General features: G+C 49.6%; 3 protein-coding genes across 6 annotated transcripts; 1 reads left to right on the top strand and 2 right to left on the bottom strand.

The window, feature by feature from the left end:
- Positions 1–348: 348 nt before the first annotated feature.
- ABHD1 (abhydrolase domain containing 1) lies at positions 349–5,907 on the top strand. 3 transcript variants are annotated; one of them, XM_058551592.1, is made up of 9 exons: positions 349–526; positions 3,504–3,664; positions 4,001–4,183; positions 4,382–4,427; positions 4,610–4,722; positions 4,855–5,028; positions 5,199–5,247; positions 5,349–5,514; positions 5,639–5,907. In XM_058551592.1, exons 1-9 carry the CDS (start codon positions 413–415, stop codon positions 5,845–5,847), a joined length of 1,215 nt encoding a protein of 404 aa, XP_058407575.1. In that variant the 5' UTR covers positions 349–412; the 3' UTR covers positions 5,848–5,907. The 3 variants fall into 3 exon arrangements, with proteins under 3 accessions (XP_058407575.1, XP_058407576.1, XP_058407577.1); XM_058551594.1 differs by lacking the exon at positions 4,855–5,028 and having other exon boundaries at positions 350–526; XM_058551593.1 differs by lacking the exons at positions 4,382–4,427; positions 4,610–4,722.
- On the bottom strand, positions 5,872–9,727 carry PREB (prolactin regulatory element binding). 2 transcript variants are annotated; one of them, XM_058551590.1, is made up of 9 exons: positions 9,386–9,725; positions 8,614–8,806; positions 8,214–8,434; positions 7,944–8,024; positions 7,720–7,844; positions 7,350–7,523; positions 7,132–7,204; positions 6,780–6,939; positions 5,872–6,612 (listed from the first exon to the last, which is right to left on the bottom strand). In XM_058551590.1, exons 1-9 carry the CDS (start codon positions 9,518–9,520, stop codon positions 6,518–6,520), a joined length of 1,257 nt encoding a protein of 418 aa, XP_058407573.1. In that variant the 5' UTR covers positions 9,521–9,725; the 3' UTR covers positions 5,872–6,517. The 2 variants fall into 2 exon arrangements, with proteins under 2 accessions (XP_058407573.1, XP_058407574.1); XM_058551591.1 differs by lacking the exon at positions 6,780–6,939 and having other exon boundaries at positions 6,559–6,612; positions 9,386–9,727.
- Positions 9,728–10,941: 1,214 nt separating this feature from the next.
- PRR30 (proline rich 30) lies at positions 10,942–12,243 on the bottom strand. The gene has a single exon (XM_058551589.1). The coding sequence runs from the start codon at positions 12,241–12,243 to the stop codon at positions 10,942–10,944; it is 1,302 nt and encodes a 433-aa protein (XP_058407572.1).
- Between the last annotated feature and the right edge of the window lie 6,448 nt (positions 12,244–18,691).

Raw genomic sequence — 18,691 nt, 5'->3', positions numbered from 1 at the left:
CTGACTCGCGGTAGCAAGGCAGAATTTGAGGAAGAAGGAGCTAGAGACGCCCCTCACCAACACGGCGCTGTGAGGGAGGCTGCCAGTCTTTGCCAGCGGCTGCACCTCTTGTGACTACGACGAAGAATCAGGAGGCGCCGAGCCCACTGGCAAGTCCCTGGGATCAGCTCTGCGCCGAGCGCCCAGCGCAGCCCGCCCACGCCCCCGACGTCCTAGCACCGCCCCGCCGCGTGTCGCACAGGCGGCGGGCGGGGCCCGGATCCCGGAACCGCCGGCAGTGGAGGCGGGACCTGCACAGGCCGTCCAATGGCGTGTAACGGGCGGGTCCCGGCACGCACCTGCGAGCCGACTAGTCAAAGTGGAGGGGCTGGAGCCCGCCAAGAACTTGGGAGTCGGAATCCAGCAACGCAAGATGCTGAGCTCCTCCCTGAGCTCCCAGAATGGCACTTGGACAGAGCCTTTCTCTCTGCTTTTGGGTCTTGGCGCTGCCCTCTACTTGGGCTACTACTGGGCGTGTGTGCCCCAGGTGGGTACGGGTCCAGAGCTCTGGCCGGCGGGTTTGGGATACTTGGGTCTAGGGAGCAGCTTCCAGCGCGGGGCTTGAGCCCTTTGTGGGAGCTGGCATGGTTGGCCTCCCGCCCCACGTGAAATCTGACGCCCCAACCCCACCACTACCCCCATCCCGCTCCAGCCAGGCTCGGCTTTGCTGTTATCACCTAATGGAGAGTCGGTTCTTTGCCTACCTAGATTCTCTGCATCTCGCGTGCTCCCAATGCCAGCTGGGCCTTTCAGGCATCGGAGGGGTGCTGCTCCCTATGATGTGGACAAACATTTGGGTAAAGGCGAGGTGGAAGGTATCCTGAGGTGCAGGGAGATATGCACACTGCTTTCCTTTTCTTTTCAGGCAGGCTAGACTGAGCTTCTCATGAGCTGCACTGAATGAAGGCACGGGAGGCCTGTGGGGTTGTGGCTAACCCTCAACATCACCCTGTCAGCTTAGTAGGGCCTTGCTTCTGTTAAAGGCTGGCAGAGGTCCCCCTTCTAGCTCAGGACTAATGGATAACCCTAACTGCCCTTCCTCATTCAGCCCTGTTTTAAGTTCTAGGCTCTCCATGTATAGTGCAATGGGAAAGTCTGAAGAGGTTGAGTTTGATGAACCTGGAGATTTTATTCTCACTAAAATTTACATAAAATACATAATTTACATATCCAGAAAAATCTAAATCTTTTAATCTTCATTAAACTTTGTTCTAGAGTAGCTGAGTCTAACAAGAAACCTATTGATTCAAGCCCTTTAAGAAGATCTGTAGGGAATTTTAATGTTACCTACACTTTTCTGTATTTTCAGAGCTTTCTACATTCGCATGTATTGTTTATAAAATAAGTCTGCCTTTTTTTTTAAAGATTTTATTTATTTATTTATTTATTTTCCCCCAAAGCCCCAGTAGATAGTTGTATGTCATAGCTGCACATGCTTCTAGTTGCTGTATGTGGGACGCGGCCTCAGCATGGCCGGAGAAGTGGTGTGTTGGTGCGCACCCGGCATCCGAACCCAGGCCGCCAGCAGCGGAGCGCACGCACTTAACCGCTAAGCCACTGGGCCGGCCCAATAAGTCTACCTTAATAAAACAATTTTAAAAATCCAAACCTCAGTACAGTATAAATCTAACCTTACATGTCTGATTTGGAAAGTCATTCATTTCAGACCAGAGCTGTCCTTAACTAAACATTTTCCTTTATTTACAAGCAGCCACACAAGTCAGAGACCTCTGCCACTTTATATTCCAAACCCTTCCTTGACATCCAAATACTGGTTACAATTTAGGAAAAGTAGCATTCTCGAGACCCTGAAGACATGGAGTTTCGATTGTCTAGCATGGTAATGGATTGGTATTGATTCATCTACAGTGACTGGCATATTACTAATTAAGTCTCAGGAATGAGTCAAGAAACACTTCCTGTGACCCAATTAATCAGTGCCTTGTTCTACACTACTGAGCTGTTTGACCAAGAATAAATTAACAACTCAAAATCTTGGCAATTAGGAGGTAATACAGTACAGTGACTAAGAGCACAAGCTCTGGACTCAGACAGACCTGGGTTTGAATCCCAGCTCCGCCACTAACTAGCTTTGGTAAGCTTTGTGACCTCTGACAAGTTACTCAACATTCAAACCTGTTCCCACAGGGGGATCAACAGTATCTATCTCAAAGAGCTGTTGTGAAGCTCACCAGATATAATCGTGTAAAGTGCTTAGCACAATGCTTGGAACATAATGAGCACTCAACAAATTTTACCTACTAGTATTTGTGGTAATATCATAATTATTAGTAATTCTGCTTTGCCTCTTGCTTGTTGTGTGACCCTTTGGCAAACAACTTAACCTCTGTGAGTCATAGTTTATTCACTTATAAAATATCCTATCTCATAAACTTGGGCTTAGCCTAGTGCCTGCACATGGCACACAATGAATCACAGGCGTTATTATTCCAGGGCTTAAGGACGAGGGTACAAGTCACATCTCACAAGAGTCACACTACCAACCTGGCCCCTCTAGTTCATAATTTACCTAGCCCCTTTTGAGTACCAAGATTGCAAAAGAGCTAGGCATCAGCCCTCAGATTCCTTAGGGCCTGTGACAGAAATACAGTTTCTGTTCTTGAGTCTGAGGCCTTTTGGCTTTATACAGCATTCTCCTTTATAAACCTATGTGGCTAAGCCCTCTCATTCACTTAAAGTCTACCAGAAGAACCAAGCAGAGGGGTCGAAAGTCAAGGCTGAGTGCCCACTGACCTCATCTGTCCCTGGCATCCCATTCCCATTACCTTCCTCCTGGCGGGCACGAAGGAAGAAAAAATCTGTGCATACGGGGCCTATTCCTCTTTTACGGTATGGTGTAAGAGCAGGGGCCCCATGGGTAAGAAAATGAGGTGCTGTAGTAGAAAGCAGCCTTTCAGCAGAGAGTACAGATAGTAGGGAACAGGAATATGTGACAACGGGGTGCTAAAATCAGGAGGAGCCAGCACGGCCAGAGCTAGTTTGGCTAAGATGACAGAATGTGGATAATTCAACTGCAAGGCAAAGGTCGCAGACTGAATGGTGCTGCATTTCTTCAGCCTCTGCCCAGGATCCCAACCCCTCCTGGAAGGGATCAGCTGGGCAACTTATTTTATATTACCTGCTCTCCCCAAAATGAGTTTAGGGCATGGATAGGCTGAGTGGTAGAGTCAGCACCCAGTCAACTGCAGCAGCTCCCACCCCTCGTTTTGAGTCTGTTCAGTCAGTTCTGGAGAGGTGACACTGCAGGACTGGAGTTCTTGGGGAGTGTAGCTGCACTATACTAACAAAGGTGTCTTGGCCATTTGACTGAGGTTGCTAGATTTCTCACCCCCTGATGAAGCAGTGCCCTCCAGGCTGGCCTCTGGAGGGGGTCACTCTGGTGCCAGGTGCCTCACTGGCTTGGTGCTAAAATCAGTGAGGCAGACTGCATTGTGTAATTACAGAGGCCTCGACTGGTGACTGGGTCCCGGTTTCTGGCCTTCCTGGAGCAACACTGTCCAGTCACTGTGGAGACTTTCTATCCTACGCTATGGTGTTTCGAGGGGCGGCTACAAACCATCTTCCGAGTCTTACTGCAGTCTCGGCCTCTAGTCCCTTACTGGAGGTAAGAAGGGGCAGAAGGGGGTGAACATGACCCTGCAAGTATAGGGGAATCCTTTCTACCTCTATTAAAATGAAGGTAATCTTTGCCACATCTCCCTGTGTGTTGAGAGTGGCTATGTGGAAGGGCTATTTAATTGTACAACCATGAGGTAATATTCAATCTTTTATGTCCCCATTACACCTTGTTATGGTCTTAATGTTTTGCAAAATGCACGCCCTCAAATGATGCTGATGGGAAGCTGTGGGAGCTGTCTATGGGTGGAACCAGGGGTAAACCTTTTGAAGTACATGGAATTCCTAATAGTATCTTTGTGTACCCTTTTCTTCAAAACCACAGTGAAGTCCTCCAAACCCCAGATGGAGGACAGCTCCTGCTAGACTGGGCTGGCCAGCATGACAGCAGTCAATACCCTGACCCTACCACCCAGCCCATTGTATTACTGCTTCCTGGTATCACAGGCAGTAGCCAAGAGACATATATCTTGCACCTGGTTAACCAAGCTTTGAGGGATGGGTACAGGTAAGGATGGGCACAGCCCAGAACAATTGGGTGGGGTCTGAAAACTTGTAATAGGGAGGTCAATTCAGACCCTGATAACTATGGGGAGGAGGTACTGTATAGATGGCACTTTTTGACTGGGGTCCTTCTGAAGCCTACCAAAAGGGGAGAGAGGCTTTGAGGGAGGGTCTAGCTAAGATGTACCTGTGTATGCCACAGGGCTGTCATATTTAATAACCGGGGCTGCCGTGGGGAAGAACTGCTGGTGAGTATCCTCTTTCCTCCTAGTAGCCCTTCACCCATCACCCCACTGCCTTCAGAGATCCTTGACTGTGGGGCTCTACCTACCTATCCTTCTTCCATTTCTCTTCCATCTCTTCAGTCCTTCCATTTTTCTCCCTTCCAGCCAGGGCCTCCCTCCCTACCCAGTGATCCGGTTTGCCTCAGACCCACAGGTCCTTTTGCGCCAGCCATACTGAAGATCTGGAGACAGTCGTGAACCACATAAAGAACCGCTACCCCCAAGCTCCACTGCTGGCCGTGGGCATCTCTTTTGGAGGGTAAAGGCTGCCTGCGCTTAACCCAAAGGCCCAGTCTTCCTTTCTTTCCCCCTCCATGTCCTCTCTCCATCTCCTCTGTCCCAACTCACTAATGCAAACCCTTCTTTCATGGCCCCTGGTCCAATCCTGCAGAACATTAGTGCTGAACTACCTGGCACGAATGGGGCCAGCTGCAGGGTTGGTGGCAGCACTGACTCTATCTGCATGCTGGGATTGTTTTGAGACCACCCGCTCCCTGGAGACCTCACTCAACTCACTGCTCTTCAATCACCGCCTCACTGCTGGGCTCTGCAAACTTGTGGACCGGTAGGGTCTTGGCAAGTAAGGGGGCAGTAGACAGCGTAGGAGGGCAGACATGCCGGGTTCTCCCAGTGCTTGGGTTCTATATCTGGGCTTTCTCACTCATGAGTTAAGACAGAGGCTGGCTCTGGGTCAGGTCCCAGAATAGAGCCAAACCTCTAGGTGCTCTTTTGCAGAAATAGAAAGGTGACGGAAAAGGTGGTGAATGTAGACTTTGTGCTACAGGTATGGTCTTTCAACCATCCCCCTCCACCCTAAATTGTTCTTCCAGTATCTTCTCATTCCCCATCCTCATCCTAGCCTATCCCACCTTCCACTACCTGCAGGCCCACACAATCCGCCAGTTTGACGAACGCTACACAGCTGTGGTCTTTGGATATCAAGACTGTGTTACCTACTACCAAGCAGCGAGCCCAAGAACAAAGGTAGATGCTATCCAGATCCCTGTGCTTTGCCTCAATGCAGCTGACGACCCCTTCTCCCCAGTCTATGGTGAGCACCTTGAGTCTGGACGCTTCAGGCCCCAGAGGAAATGGGACATGAGGTGCAAGTGGAGAGAGCCTGGGCTCTCAGTAAAGGCCAGGGTTCCTGAACTCTTCTCCCACCCCTCCCCCAGGCTTTCCCCTGCAGGCTGCCCAACACTCTCCCCATGTCGCCCTGCTCATCACAGCCCAGGGCGGCCACATCGGCTTCCTGGAAGGGCTGCTCCCCTGGCAGCACTGCTACATGAGCCGCCTCTTGCATCAGTATGCCAAAGCCATCTTCCAGCACCCAGCGGAGCTGCTCAGCCTCAGGGCTCTCTCACCAGAGGGAGGCAAGAGCTGACAAGAGTACCATTTGGGGTCTCAGTTCAGTCTTTCCTTGTTTATTAAATAAACAACTTTTTCTGCCAAATGGGCTGAGGTTCATTTTCCCCACAGGGCTAGGGTAGGCCATCCAGGAACTTACTGCATATTTTTAGCCTGGCTGGCTTGGAGATACCCAGCTGAATCCATAGATTACTGCTTAGGTCTTCCTTTTGCTCCCTCCTTCCCTAACAGCAAGTCCCAGGCCAGTGCTTATCCCAGCAAATGCCAGGGGCTCATGTGAAGAGCAACTGTCCACAAGGCTGTGAGGGGAGGAGAAAATGACTATTTCTTCAGGAAGGACAGCAGTGCCTCCAGGCCCTTGGGCATCTTCACATATTTCTGGAGAAAGGACAAGCTCAATTGTAGAGCCTGGGGTAAGGAGAGGGAAGGAGACAGGTGGTGTGGCCAGGGCTTCAGATACCACTGTCCTGGGCTGATCCACAAATGATGAATGCAAAGTTTCCAGGACTTAGAGTCACCCACGGCCAGAGCCAAGCTTTAACTGGGAAGGGCAGGCAGTGCCCATCAGTCTCATCAGAGGCAACCTGAGCTGTGGACCCAGTGGAGTGAGCAGTGGGGTACCAGGCCTCCACTCTGGTCTAGAAGGTGGTAGTGTCTAGGCCCCTAATTTCCTGGGAACAGGAAGGCTAAAGAAAACTTGGAAAGGCACTCTGGAGCAGCAGGATGGTCATAACAATAAGCCCGACACATAGCAGCAGCAGCAGCCACACAGGAACACTCCCTGCAGGAGAGGCAAGGGAAGAAGTCAGCGGGCAAAGGGGCTTCACAGCCTAAAGAAGACAACCATTCAAGGAGGGGGCAGATGCTACAAACAAGCAGCCTGTTCTCCAGGGAACAAGTTTTTGCTCCAGCTAAAGATGGGGTGGTACCCCCACTCCAATGACTCACGCCGTGAGGGCAGCAGGTGCAGCTGGCAACGACTATCCACAGCCACAGAGAACAGGGCAGTTTCGTGGGACCCAAGGAGCTCTGGACCACGACCCTTCTCAGGTAGAAAGGCCACATCTGTCACCACGATGCCATGGGCCTCCTTCACATAGTAGAGGCGCTGGGGATAGGAGGAGAACTAGTGAGGAAGGCCCAGTTGGGAACATTCTTTCTAGAAAACATGCCCCTTGCCCCCAGAAAGCTTTCCCTCTACAGGCTGGGCCAGATTCCTTCCTGCACACTCAGGGTAGAAGCAGGCCTAGAGTCCCCACCCCAAAGAGCCCTCAGGGCTATGCCCACCTCCACCCATTACCTGGAGAGAGAAAGCTATGTAGATGGCAACAGAGCCAGTGACCGTGCCCAGGCCTAGGAAGGTGCCCGATTCACTGCAACAAACAAAGTGCTCGTTGTCCTGGACGCCTGTGCAGCAACCCTCACTCACTAACAATGGTCCTCAGGTACTCAAGCAGAACACCTTCCCGAGCTCCCCCAGAATCCCCCACACCCAGCCAAACCAGCATTGTCTCACACCTGACGCTAAGGCAGGAGATGACTTCGTGGCCACAGGATTTGGTTCGAAGGGGCAAGAAGGTGGAGCCATCCCAGGCTGTGAGGTAGCAGGGTGGGGGCTGGCGCAGACGCTTGTGGGGAATCTGCACTGTGAAGAGTCGCAGCCCAGCAGGCTGGTCTGGAACCTGCCCAAACCTGGGGGGCAAGTGAGGGGCTGGTTTAGCTCCTCCTGCCCAACCCTCTTCAGAGGTTTGTGCCCTCCTGTACCTTGGTCCTGCCTGGGATAACACCCGCCAAGGCTACGATCCTCCCCAGCCTCCCCCTGGTCTTTGCCCACTCCCCCACCACATCTAGGCTGTGTCTCTTTTAGCCACCCTCAGGGTCTTCACACCTGCAGGCCTGGTAGCGGTAAGGCGTGTTAGAAAAGATGGGTCCATTCTCTTGCCAGTGCAGCTGTGTCACCAGCTGATCCTTCTGCCACACGGAGGCCTTAAGGTCCCAGCCCACAGTTACCAACTAGTCAGGAATCAAGATTCCAAGGATCGACAGTTAGGGAATCCACTTAGTAGACAAGCAGCATAACCACTTACTTTTTCCACCCTCTCACCTCCTCACCTTGCCTTCAGGCCCCAAAGCCAGGTCCTCAATCTCCCCTTCATGGGCTTTGAACTCCAGTACTTTCTCCAGGCTGGGTACCTGCAGCCAAACCACCACCATAGTTAGCCCAGGTACCCAGCAAGAGCACAGTGGTTCCCACCCTTCTTCTCTTCTAATGGCCACTCAGTACAGGCTTCACTCACAAGCTTCCCAGAACCCATGCTCAGTTTCTCACAATTCTGGCCTTGCTGCTACTGACACTCATCTTCTAACTTCCCAAAACCACACCTTCCAGACTCGAACGTAGCCATCTGTCCCTCCAGTGGCAAGCAGAGTATTATCGTGGTTGAAGCAGACAACTTTCTGCAGTGGATCAGGGCTGAAGTCTGTCTGCACCGCCTGCAAATTCTCTACACTGAGTTCTGCCCCCTCTTGGTGGGTTTCAGCTCCAGATTTCTTCTCTGCTGGGGCTGCCCCCTTCCTTTGTCGAGGCCTTTGCTCCTTGGAACCTGCAACACAAACAGCCTGCCAGGTTCCAGGCTTTGATAGTAAGTAGTCCTGCCCCTCTCTACACAACCGGCGAACATCCAGCTTCTCGCCTGCTATTATAACCCCACTTCTTTAGAGACCGAGAGTGATCTCACTCATTTAACCCTTTTCCCAAAGGGCTGGAGAGGGGGCTTCTCACCTGCCTTCTCTGCCTTGTTTTTGCCCTTCTGCTGAAGGGTCTGGAAGCGCAGGAGCTGACAGTGGGCATCCTGCCCCGCAGCAAGGATGTTACCAGCTAGCGCCAAGTTCATGGTGGCCCGTGTCTCCGTGTCATGGGAGTGTAGTAAGGAGGCGCTCAGGCGCCCATTAACCTGCTCTAGCTGCAGAAAGTGCTGTGGGAGAGGGAACCAGGATGAGCAAGATTCAGGGGTGCCTAGAGAGCGCCTCAAGGGCAAACTTACATTCTATAGTCTGATGCCTTACCCCTTTTTGCTTACTGCACTTTCTAGTTCACAAGGATTTCTCGAGGCTTTTCTCTTTGAGCCTCACAAATCTGTACAGCAAGCGGGGTTGGGATTATTACCTCCAGTTTACAGAATAGGGTGGCGCTCAGAAGAGTGAAGAAACCCAGCCTGAAAGCCCAATGCACCACTCTCACCGCTGCTAGAGGGCAAAGTCTATGGGGCCTCCGGGGAAAAGCACGGGCTAAGACTCCTGAAGCTGTTCTTGAGATCGACTTGAAGCGTTCCTGCCTACGCAGCGCTGTGTGCAGTTTTCACTTCACCTTAGGAGTCTCAACTGCCCGGTGAGGAAGTTCTCGGTTGAAATTCGCGCCGGAACGCCCGGCATGCTGGGGATTCCCACCCGGGACGAGCAGGGTCCGAGGATGGGGTGCGGCCCGCCCCCGCGACCCCCCCGGAATCGCTCTCAGCCCGTGGCGCGACCCGGCCCCAGTGGCCCTGCGCTCTCACCACGCCATTCTTTATGCCCGTCTTGGCGGCACCTCCTCCGCCCGCGGCGATGAGCAGCCCCGCGCTGGGGTCCACCTGAAGCGCGTACAACGGAAACGGGGCCCGATACAGCTCTGGCGCCCGGCGCCGGCCCATCCCGCTCGCCGCGTGCTTCACTGTCCGCGCCGCGGCCCCGGGGACATGCCGCGCCCGGCCTTCGACTGCCGCCCCGGCCGCTGTTGAACTTGGTCCTGCCGCCGCCGGACCCCTGGCACACCCACTGGGTTGCCAAAACTTTAACCCCACGCACGACTCCCTATCTCCGCCCCGGGCCGTCTAACCCGGTCGCTCCGTCGCGTAGTGCGCACGCGCACCTAGCCCGCTCTCCTCGCGCAGGCGCAGAACCGCAAATACGCGTCAGCACTAGCCGGCTGCGGGGTGACGCAACATTGGCGCCAGAATTCCATTCTCCGCCTCTTTGTGACTACAGACTCCGCCGTCTTTGTGCGGGGCCTGGGAGGCGCGCTCCTGCTTTAAGGGAACGCTCTTGGTGATTCTGGAGAGGGACTGGAGCTATCCAAGTTTAAGGGAGATTAATAAATCTTTAATAAAGAAATCCTTGTATGAGGGCTGTGCACACTTCAGGAGTGATACGCAGACTCATACAAGCACAGCCTTTACGTCTTACCCCAGCAGGAAGTGATTTGTCCAAAGTCACACACCGGAAACGTGACCTGAGTCGCTTGCCTTTTAACGGAGGCAGCGTGGACTTTAAAACAAATCTGGCTTCACATCCCGAGTCCACCGCTTCCTCGTATGAGGAAGTCACTATTTACCTTAACAAAACACCTATCCTCCGTGGTCGTGGAAGGCAGGCAGAGGTGCGAGTTGGAGATTCTCATGGATCCACACGCCCCTCCAGCGCCTGAGGGTTTCTGGATGGGGGTTGCTCTCCGACACCCTCGGAGGGAGGCAACTCGGCTCCCAGGCAGTGTAGGTCTCATCTCTGCCTGACACTTAACGCTCCTGAGGGGGCCCTTGGGTTTCTGATCTCCAATGTGAGCACCCAATGTTTCTCAGAGTGAACGCTGGGAATGCCTTTCCCTGCTGGGAGACACCTCCTACTGCTCCCCCACCCTGGCCGCGTCAGCGTGTGTCCTTGTTAACCTAAGGTGCACCCAGAGGAAGGGGCCCAGTGGCTTCATCTTTGGGGACGCCATTGTCTGTCCCACCGAATTAAGTGTGTGAAGGTCCTGGCAGAGCCCTGTGCACTTCTCAGGTGGGTCCCATGGCCCTTTCAGATACATGGCACCCACTCTCAACAGCCACTCAGTGTCCTTTGACTCTCCCCCATCCCTTGTTGGGTTCTGGGCCCCATGCAGGTAGAGCCACCCACTGTGTCTGATCAGCAAGACACAAACACAAGTTTCGCAAGGTCAGGCTTTATTGGGTACATTGAAGGCTGAACGAGGCCTCTCGTGCCTTTGATCCTCTTCAGCCAGGAGAGAGCAGACTCCACAAGGGGCTTCCAGGGTTCAGGGCTGGAGAACACACCTGACCTCCAGCCAGCCAGCCTTTCAGGGTTTCTGGGGGGCTCCCTGAGGTCTGGGCCCTGGCGGGGACCGTGGGGTTTGGAGGAGGTGCTCCAGGGGGCCTCCGTGGCTCTGGAACTGGGTTGATGACATTTGGAGAATGGGCTCTGGAGAGGCAGGCCTCTTTGGGGTAGAGGAAGGCCTGGGCTTCAGGGAGACAGTGGCCTGTTTTGGTGCCTGAGGTGGAGGCCCTGAACAAGGTGTGGCGTTTGGTGATTGAAGTCCTGCAGACCTGAGGCTCCCAGTCTGGGAGGGTATGCCTTGGGCTGGATCTGCCCGGGCCTGAGCGGCTGGGGTTCGAGCCCCTGGGGCTAGAGCTGCTGGGGCCTGAGATGCCCAGGTTTGACACCCATGGGCATGAGCAGCCTCGCCCTGAGGCCCTACTTCCTCTGGCCTTCTTTCTGGCAACAGATGCAAGGCCCTGGCCTGGCCCCGAGGCAGGCGGAGGCCAAAGCCAATGCCTATGCGAAATGGTTCGGATTCCTGGCCCTGTGCACAGGGCAGTAGTTGGGGGAAGGCAAGCAGCCGGGGTCCAGTCCTGTACCTGGGGATAGGGCAAGAGGGGCTCCGGGGCCGGAGACACACCAGGCATATAGGATACTCCACCACTGGGGCCTGGCCAGTTTTGCCGAGCCACAGGCGCTGCAAAAGCAGTAGCCGCAGGTCGTGTGCGATGCGGCGGTGCCCCAGATGTACCACCAGGGCCTGGGCCAGGGCTCCTGGGTCCCTGAACTCTGCAGGGTCCCTCTCACTTGCCACGCATCCCATCACTACCCCAGGGGACCCGGTGTCCCTGTACTGATGCCAGTACCATGTCTGCCTGTTAGAGTGGACCCCACGAGAGGGTTGGCTGGGGCTAGGTAGGTCTTCTGGGTGGGAAGGAGACTGGCAACGTGAGTGGGAGAGAAAGGAGTTCTGCGGCTGAGAGGGAGAGGAGGAGTGAGTAAGAGTAGGATAGGGGTATAGCTGAGGGGAGGGAGAGGAGGAAGATGAAAGGGAGAGAGAAGGGTAATTCTGATGAAAGAAAGCTGGGGACCTTGGGAGAGAGGAAGAGTAGGGATGTAGGACAAAGTCAGAATTTGAGTCAGAAGAGTAGAAATGGGAACCAGGAGAGTGGGACTGAGGGGGAGGGGAGCAAGGTGGGTGAGAGGGAGGGAGTGACTGCTGGGGAGGCAGAGGCTGCAGGTTTCGTGGAGGGGAGTCCACAAGTTGTGAGGGGCCCTGAGGGGGGTGCCCAGGGGGCGCTGTGTTCTGTAGCAGCACCTGGTCCTTGTTTGGAGGCAACATTGCCTCGAATCTGGAAGGGCCTGGGGGGACAAGACCAGAGATTAGAGACCTGGCAGGGTCAGGACCAGTATCTCTGAGGCTAGACTTGGGTGAGAAATCAAGGCCGTCTGTGAGCAGAGTGTGCCTCTAGCCTGGCGTTGGTGCAGCTGTTGGTGGCAGGCCAAGGAGACACCCAGCCCTGTAGCACCAGGCTCTCTCGGTGTTCAGGCAGGAACTTGGGTCTAAACTTGGCCTCTTAATTCTTTGCAGTCAGCCGTTGATGAGGGATGTATGGAGATGGAGAATCAGAGCTGCCTTTTGGGAGCTGAGGGGCAGTAGCAGTCATCTGGGTGGGCTGGGGAGGAAGACACAGCCCATAGGACCTGTAGAGAAAGAAACAAAGCCGGGGATATTGAGAGAATTGGTCCATTTATGGCTCTGCCTCATGTGCCAGTTCCAGGTTGGCTCGCCAAGACCCTAAATCCATGTTACCTTTGGGGTCAGAAGAGCTGGCAAAATGCTCCAGAGAAGGTGAGAGCTGAGGAGGAGAGGAAGAGACAGGGAGGCTGGGAGGGTAGGATGGAGGAGACGGTTTGGGGGATGGGGCTGAGATAAGATTAGGAATTGAGGGTATTCTGGTGCTGTGAGCTCTTACCAATGAGGGTTCCTCTGGGCTTGTTTCACAAGGCACTTCAGCGATGAGGGGACCTGGGAGAGAGAGGAACAGAGTCACCAAACGGTGGATACACCCTCCTCTGGCCCCAGCTTCTGTCACCCTAAACTCACTCTGACCCCAAGTTTTGTTTGAGCCTTGCCCTCAGTCCTCCTTCAGCCAGGCAGAGGTCTTCTCTCACAGACTTTTGTCCTAAATCTGAATCAGGAATTCTGCAAGCATCCTGGTCTCCTGCCACTCTGGTTCCCTGACCCCTTGTCACCCCTAATGCTGATGTCCTCTGGCTCAGCCTGGCCCTGGCCGAGATGGCTTATCACGCCCAGCAGCACCAGCAGCAGTAGCAGTGGGGCCCGCTGGTGAAAGCCTCTGGGAGACTGGGACTTTGTCTAAGGGGCGGCGTTGCCACCCCCTGGGGAGCTGGGAGCCCCATTCCCTGGGGGCAGTTCTCCCTGGGATCTCGTGCCTATGTCACAAAGGCCAGGTGCTGACACCATAGACTCTCCTCCTCAAGGCTCTGGGACCTTCTTTCAGAGATCATCCAAAGGCTGGCCCTTGACAAAACTGAAGCAGGCAAAATTCTCTGGGGCACTCTGTCTCTTCTTCAGGCCCTAGCCCCCACCTCTGCTCTCTACGCGTATACTTTACAGTTCCCACCACCTCCTCCATCCAGGGTTCTCCTCAACCATACAGCCAGTCTGGGCTGGGCCCTCCCTTCAACTTCCTGTTTTCCTTTGCTTTCTGAGCAGTGGCTCATACTCCACACCGTTTCCCTCCTTTGGGTATGCTTATATGTTTTAATAACTATTTTCTTGACAGCTTCATTGAGATATAATTCACGTACCATACAATCCACCCGTTTAAAGTGTGCAGTTCACGTTTTCTAGTATACTCACAGGGTTGTGCAACCATCAACACAATCTAATTTTAGAACATTCTTGTACCCTCCTAAAAGAAATCCCATACCCTCTAGCAGTCACTCCTCATTCCTCCCTCCCACTAGTCCCCGGAAACTATAAATCTACTTTTTGTTTCTATGGATTTGCAGACTCTAGAAATTTCATATAAGTGGAATCATACAATATGTGGCCTTTTGTGTCTGATTTCTTTCACTTAGCATAATGTTTTCAAGGTTTGTTCATGTTGTAGCATGTATCATTACTTTATTCCTTTTTATTGCTGAATAATATTCCTTTGTATGGATATACTACATTTTGTTTCCCCATTCATCAATTGATGGACATTTTCTTTGTTTTTACTTTTTTGGCAATTACCAACAATGCTGCTATGAGCGTTCTTGTACAAGTTTTGTATGGACATATGTTTTCATTTATCTTGAGTAGATACCTAGGAGTAGAATTGTGGAGTCACATGGGGAATCTATATTTAAACATTTTGAGTAACTGCCAAACTGTCTTCCAAATTAGCTGTACCATTTTTCAATCCCACCAGCAAGGTATGAGGGTTCCAGTTTTTCCTGTCCTCATCAACACATGTTATTGTCTGTCTTGGTTTTAGCAATCCTAGTGGGTGTGAAGTAGTATATTATTGTGGTTTTGATTTACATTTTCCTAATAACTAATGATGTTGAGGATCTTTTCATGTGATTATTGGCTGTTTGTTTATCTTCTTTGGAGAAGTATCTATTCAAATCCTGGCCCAACTTTTAATTGGGTTCTTTATGTTCTTACTGTTGAATTGTAAGAGTTCTTAGATATTGTAGATACAAGTCCCTTATCAGATATATGATTTACAAATATTTTCTCCCATTCTCTGGGTTATCTTTTTACTTTCTTGATGGTTTCCTTTGATGCACAAAAGTTTTTAAATTTGATAAAGTCCAATTTATCTATTTTTTTTTCTTGCTTGCTTTTACTTTTATCTAAGAAACCATCCCCTAATCCAAGGTCGTAAAGATTTGCTCTGTTTTCTTCTAAGACTTTTGTAGTTTTAGCTCTTACATTTAGGTCTATGATCCATTTTGAATTAATTTTTGTATTTGGTGTGAGGTAGGGGTCCAACTTCATTCTTTTGTATGTGAATATCCAATTGTCCCAACACCACTGGTTGAAAAGACTATTCTTTCCCCACTGAATTGTCTTGGCGTCCTTGTCAAAAGTCAGTTGACCATCGTTTTAGTTTCCTATTGCCTCTGTAACAGATATATTGTTATAGTGGCTTAAAAGAACACAAATATATTATCTTATGGTTTTGTAGATTAAAACTAATTGGGCTAAAATCAAGATGTTAGCAGGGTTGTGTTCATTTCTGGAGACACTAAGGGAGAATCCATTTCCTTGCCTCTTCCAGCTTCTAGAGGTTGCCCACATTCCTTGATTCATGGTTCCTCTCCTCCATCTTCAAAGTCAGCACCGTTGTAGCTCTATGACCATTCTTCCACAGACACATCTCCCTCTGACTCGAACTCTTCTGCCTCCCTTTTCAACTTTCAAAGACCCTTGTATTTACACTCGTCCTCCTGGATAATCCAGGATAATCTATTTTAAAGTCAGCTGATTAGCAACCTTAATTTCTCATTCTCTTTAACCTAACATTGTCACAAGTTACAGGGATTAGAACATAGACATTTTTGGGAGGCATTATCCTGCCTATCAAAACCATAAATGTCCTTCCTTTCCAATCTGGATGCTGCTTATTTCTCTTTTCTTGCCCACTTGCCTTGCTAGAACCTCCAGAACAGCATTGAATAGAAGTGATGAGAGTAGACATCCTTGTCTTGTTCCTGACCTATGGAGAAAGCATTTAGTGTTTCATCATTAAACATAGTGTTAGCTGTGGGTTTTTCGTAGATGCCCTTTATCAGATTGAGGAAGTTCCCTTCTGTTCCTAGTTTGCTGAAAGATTTTATAATAAAATAGTATTGGATTTTGTCAAATACTTTTTCTGTATCTATTGAGTGATCATGTGGTTGTTATCCTTTTGTTCTATTGATATAGTGTATTGCAGTAATTGATTTTTATTACAGTAATTGATTTTTGAGTGTTAAGCCAATTCTGCATTTCCACTTGGACATGGTGTATAATTCTTTTTACATGTTCCTGGATTCTGTTTGTTTGTATTTTGTTGAGGATTTTTGTGTCTAAATTCATGAGGGATATTGGTCTGTAGTTTTCTTTTCTTGTGATATCTTTGTCTGGTTTTAGTATCAGGGTTAAACTGGCATTGTAGAATAAATTAGGAAGACTTCCCTCCTATGCTACTTGTTGGAACACTTTGTGAAGGATTGGTCTTCATTCTTATTTCAGTGTTTGGTAGAATTCACCAGGGAAGCCACCTGGACCTTTGTGGGAGGTTTGTTTTTTTTTTGTTTTTTGGTGAGGAAAATTGGCCCTGGGCTAACATCTGTTGACAATCTTCCTCTTTTTGCTTGAGGAAGATTGTCCCTGAGCTAACATCCGTGCCAGTCTTCCTCTATTTTGTATGTGGGATGCCGCCACAGCACATGAGCAATGTGTAGGTCCACGCCTGGGATCCAAACCCATGAACCCCAGGCTGCCAAAGCAAAGTGCATGAACTTAACCACTACACCACTGGGCCGGCCCCCAAGGGAGATTTTTATACTACTAATTCAAACTCTTATTTTATTTCTTTTCAGATTTTCTATATCTTCTTGAGTTCATTTTGGTAGTTTGTGTCTTTCTAGGAAATTGTCTGTCTCATCTAAGTTATCTATTTTTGTTGGCATACAGTTGTTCATAGTATTCCCTTTTAATCCTTTTTCTGTATGTATGGTCAGTAGTGATGTCCCCTTTTTCATGCACTATTTTAGTAATTTGAGTCCTGTCTCTTTTATTCTTGATCGGTCTAGGAAAGTTTTGTCAATTTTGTTGATATTTACAAAGAACCAACTTTTAGTTTTGTTTATTTTCTCTATTGTTTTTCTAGGCTCTATTTTATTCATTTCTACTCTAATCTTCACTATTTTCTTCCTTCTGCTTACTTTGAATTTAGTTTGTTCTTCCCTTTCTTGTTTCCTAAGGTGATTAGGTTATTGATTTGAGATTTCGTTTTTTTGTTTTTTTGTGTGAGGAAGATCAGCCCTGAGCTAACATCCATGCCAATCTTCCTCCACTTTATGTGTGACACCACCACAGCATGGCCTGACAAGCGGTGCATTGGTGCGTGCCCAGGATCTGAACCCCGGGCCGCCACAGCGGAGCGCGCGCACTTAACTGCTACACCACGGGGCTGGCCCCCATCTGTTTTTTAATATAAACATTTTTTTTTAATTTTATTTATTTTTTCCCCCAAAGCCCCAGTAGATAGTTGTATGTCACAGTTGCACATCCTTCTAGTTGCTGTATGTGGCACGTGGCCTCAGCATGGCCGGAGAAGCAGTGTGTTGGTGCGTGCCCAGGATCCGAACCCGGGCTGCCAGCATCGGAGCGTGCGCACTTAACCACTAAGCCATGGGGCCGGCCCTAGTATAAACATTTATAGCTATAAATTCTCCCTCTTTCCCACTGCTCTAGCAGCATCCCATAAGTTTTCATATGTTGTTTTTTTGTTTTCATTAATTTCAAAGTATTTTCTAATTTCCCTTGCAATTTCTTCTTTGACTTACTGATTATTTAGAAGTATGTTATTTAATTTCTATATATTTGTGAATTTCCCAGATTCAGTTCTATTGTTGATTTCTAACTTAATTCCATTGTGGTTGGAGAACATATTTTGTAAGATTTTTCTCTTTTTAAATCTGCAGAGGCTTGTTTTATCCCCTAACATATGGTCTATTCTGGAGAACGTTCCATGCGCACTTCAGAATAACGTACAGTCACATGCTACATAATGATGTTTTGGTCAACGACAGACTGCATTTACGACGGTGGTCCCATAAGATTAGTACCATGTAGCTTAGGTGCGTAGTAGGCCATACCATTTAGGTTTGTGTAAGTACACTCTATGATGTTCGCACAACGATGAAATCGCCTAATAACGCATTTCTCCAAATGTGTCCCCATCATTAAGCCACGCATGACTGTATATTCTGTGGCTGTTGAGTATTCTTTGATATTTGTTAGGTTTAGTCAGGTTACAGTGTTGCTCAAGTCTTCTATATCCTTATTGAATTTCTGCCTAATTGTTGAATACTGTAAATTTAAGATAGATTGATAGAACAGGCATGAGCCTTTCCATGAGTTCATTGCTTGGATGAAAGAAGGCATGGTGATCTTCAGTGAGGCTGTCAGGACTCTTTCTCCCTCAAAAGCAAGGTTTCCTTAGAGAGTTACCAAGGGATGGAAGAGTCAAAGTCATTAAATAAAAAATTCTAATACCATCTCTTCTCCGTTCCACAGTAAATCTAATTCAGACTATCCTAGAGAGGGCCAAAATACCTTGTTTCCAATGCCAGGATTTTCTTTTAACAGAAATATATACGTATTAGTCTGGGTTCTCCAAAGAAACAGAACCAATAGGACATATCTATATCTATATCATCATCTATCTAGCTAGCTATAGATATATCCTATTGGTGTTTCTCTAATTGTCTGTTTCATCTAAGTTATCTATTTTTGTTGGCATACAGTTGTGTATATCTATATCTTATTTACAGATATAGATAGAGAAATATATATACATATATATATATATATAGAGAGAGAGAGAGAGAGAGAGAGAAAGAGAGATAGAATGGGGTTTATTAGAAGGAATTGGCTCATGCAGTTATGGAGGCTGAGAAGTCCCAAGGTCTGCAGTCAGCAAGCTAGAGGCCAGGAGAGCTGATGGTCTAAGTTCCAGTCCAAGTCTGAATCCAAAGGCAGGAGAAGACTGAGGTCC

The sequence above is a fragment of the Diceros bicornis genome, chromosome 12 (assembly GCF_020826845.1).
Source record: "Diceros bicornis minor isolate mBicDic1 chromosome 12, mDicBic1.mat.cur, whole genome shotgun sequence".
Lineage (NCBI taxonomy): Eukaryota > Metazoa > Chordata > Mammalia > Perissodactyla > Rhinocerotidae > Diceros > Diceros bicornis.
The sequence above is the reverse complement of the archived record's forward strand: the minus strand, read 5'-3'. Positions and strand labels throughout refer to the sequence as shown.

What these genes read in the sequence shown, in the direction of transcription:
- ABHD1 (XM_058551592.1), top strand. Translation starts at nt 413, where the DNA reads ATGCTGAGCTCCTCCCTGAGCTCCCAGAATGGCACTTGGACAGAGCCT. An exon ending in ACTGGGCGTGTGTGCCCCAG is followed by an intron (nt 527 to 3,503) that starts GTGGGTACGGGT and finishes GTGTAATTACAG; the next exon opens with AGGCCTCGACTGGTGACTGG. An exon ending in CTCTGCAAACTTGTGGACCG is followed by an intron (nt 5,029 to 5,198) that starts GTAGGGTCTTGG and finishes GCTCTTTTGCAG; the next exon opens with AAATAGAAAGGTGACGGAAA.
- PREB (XM_058551590.1), bottom strand. Translation starts at nt 9,520, where the DNA reads ATGGGCCGGCGCCGGGCGCCAGAGCTGTATCGGGCCCCGTTTCCGTTG. An exon ending in CTTTGGGGCCTGAAGGCAAG is followed by an intron (nt 7,845 to 7,943) that starts GTGAGGAGGTGA and finishes ATTCCTGACTAG; the next exon opens with TTGGTAACTGTGGGCTGGGA. An exon ending in ACATAGCTTTCTCTCTCCAG is followed by an intron (nt 6,940 to 7,131) that starts GTAATGGGTGGA and finishes TCCTATCCCCAG; the next exon opens with CGCCTCTACTATGTGAAGGA.
- PRR30 (XM_058551589.1), bottom strand. Translation starts at nt 12,243, where the DNA reads ATGTTGCCTCCAAACAAGGACCAGGTGCTGCTACAGAACACAGCGCCC.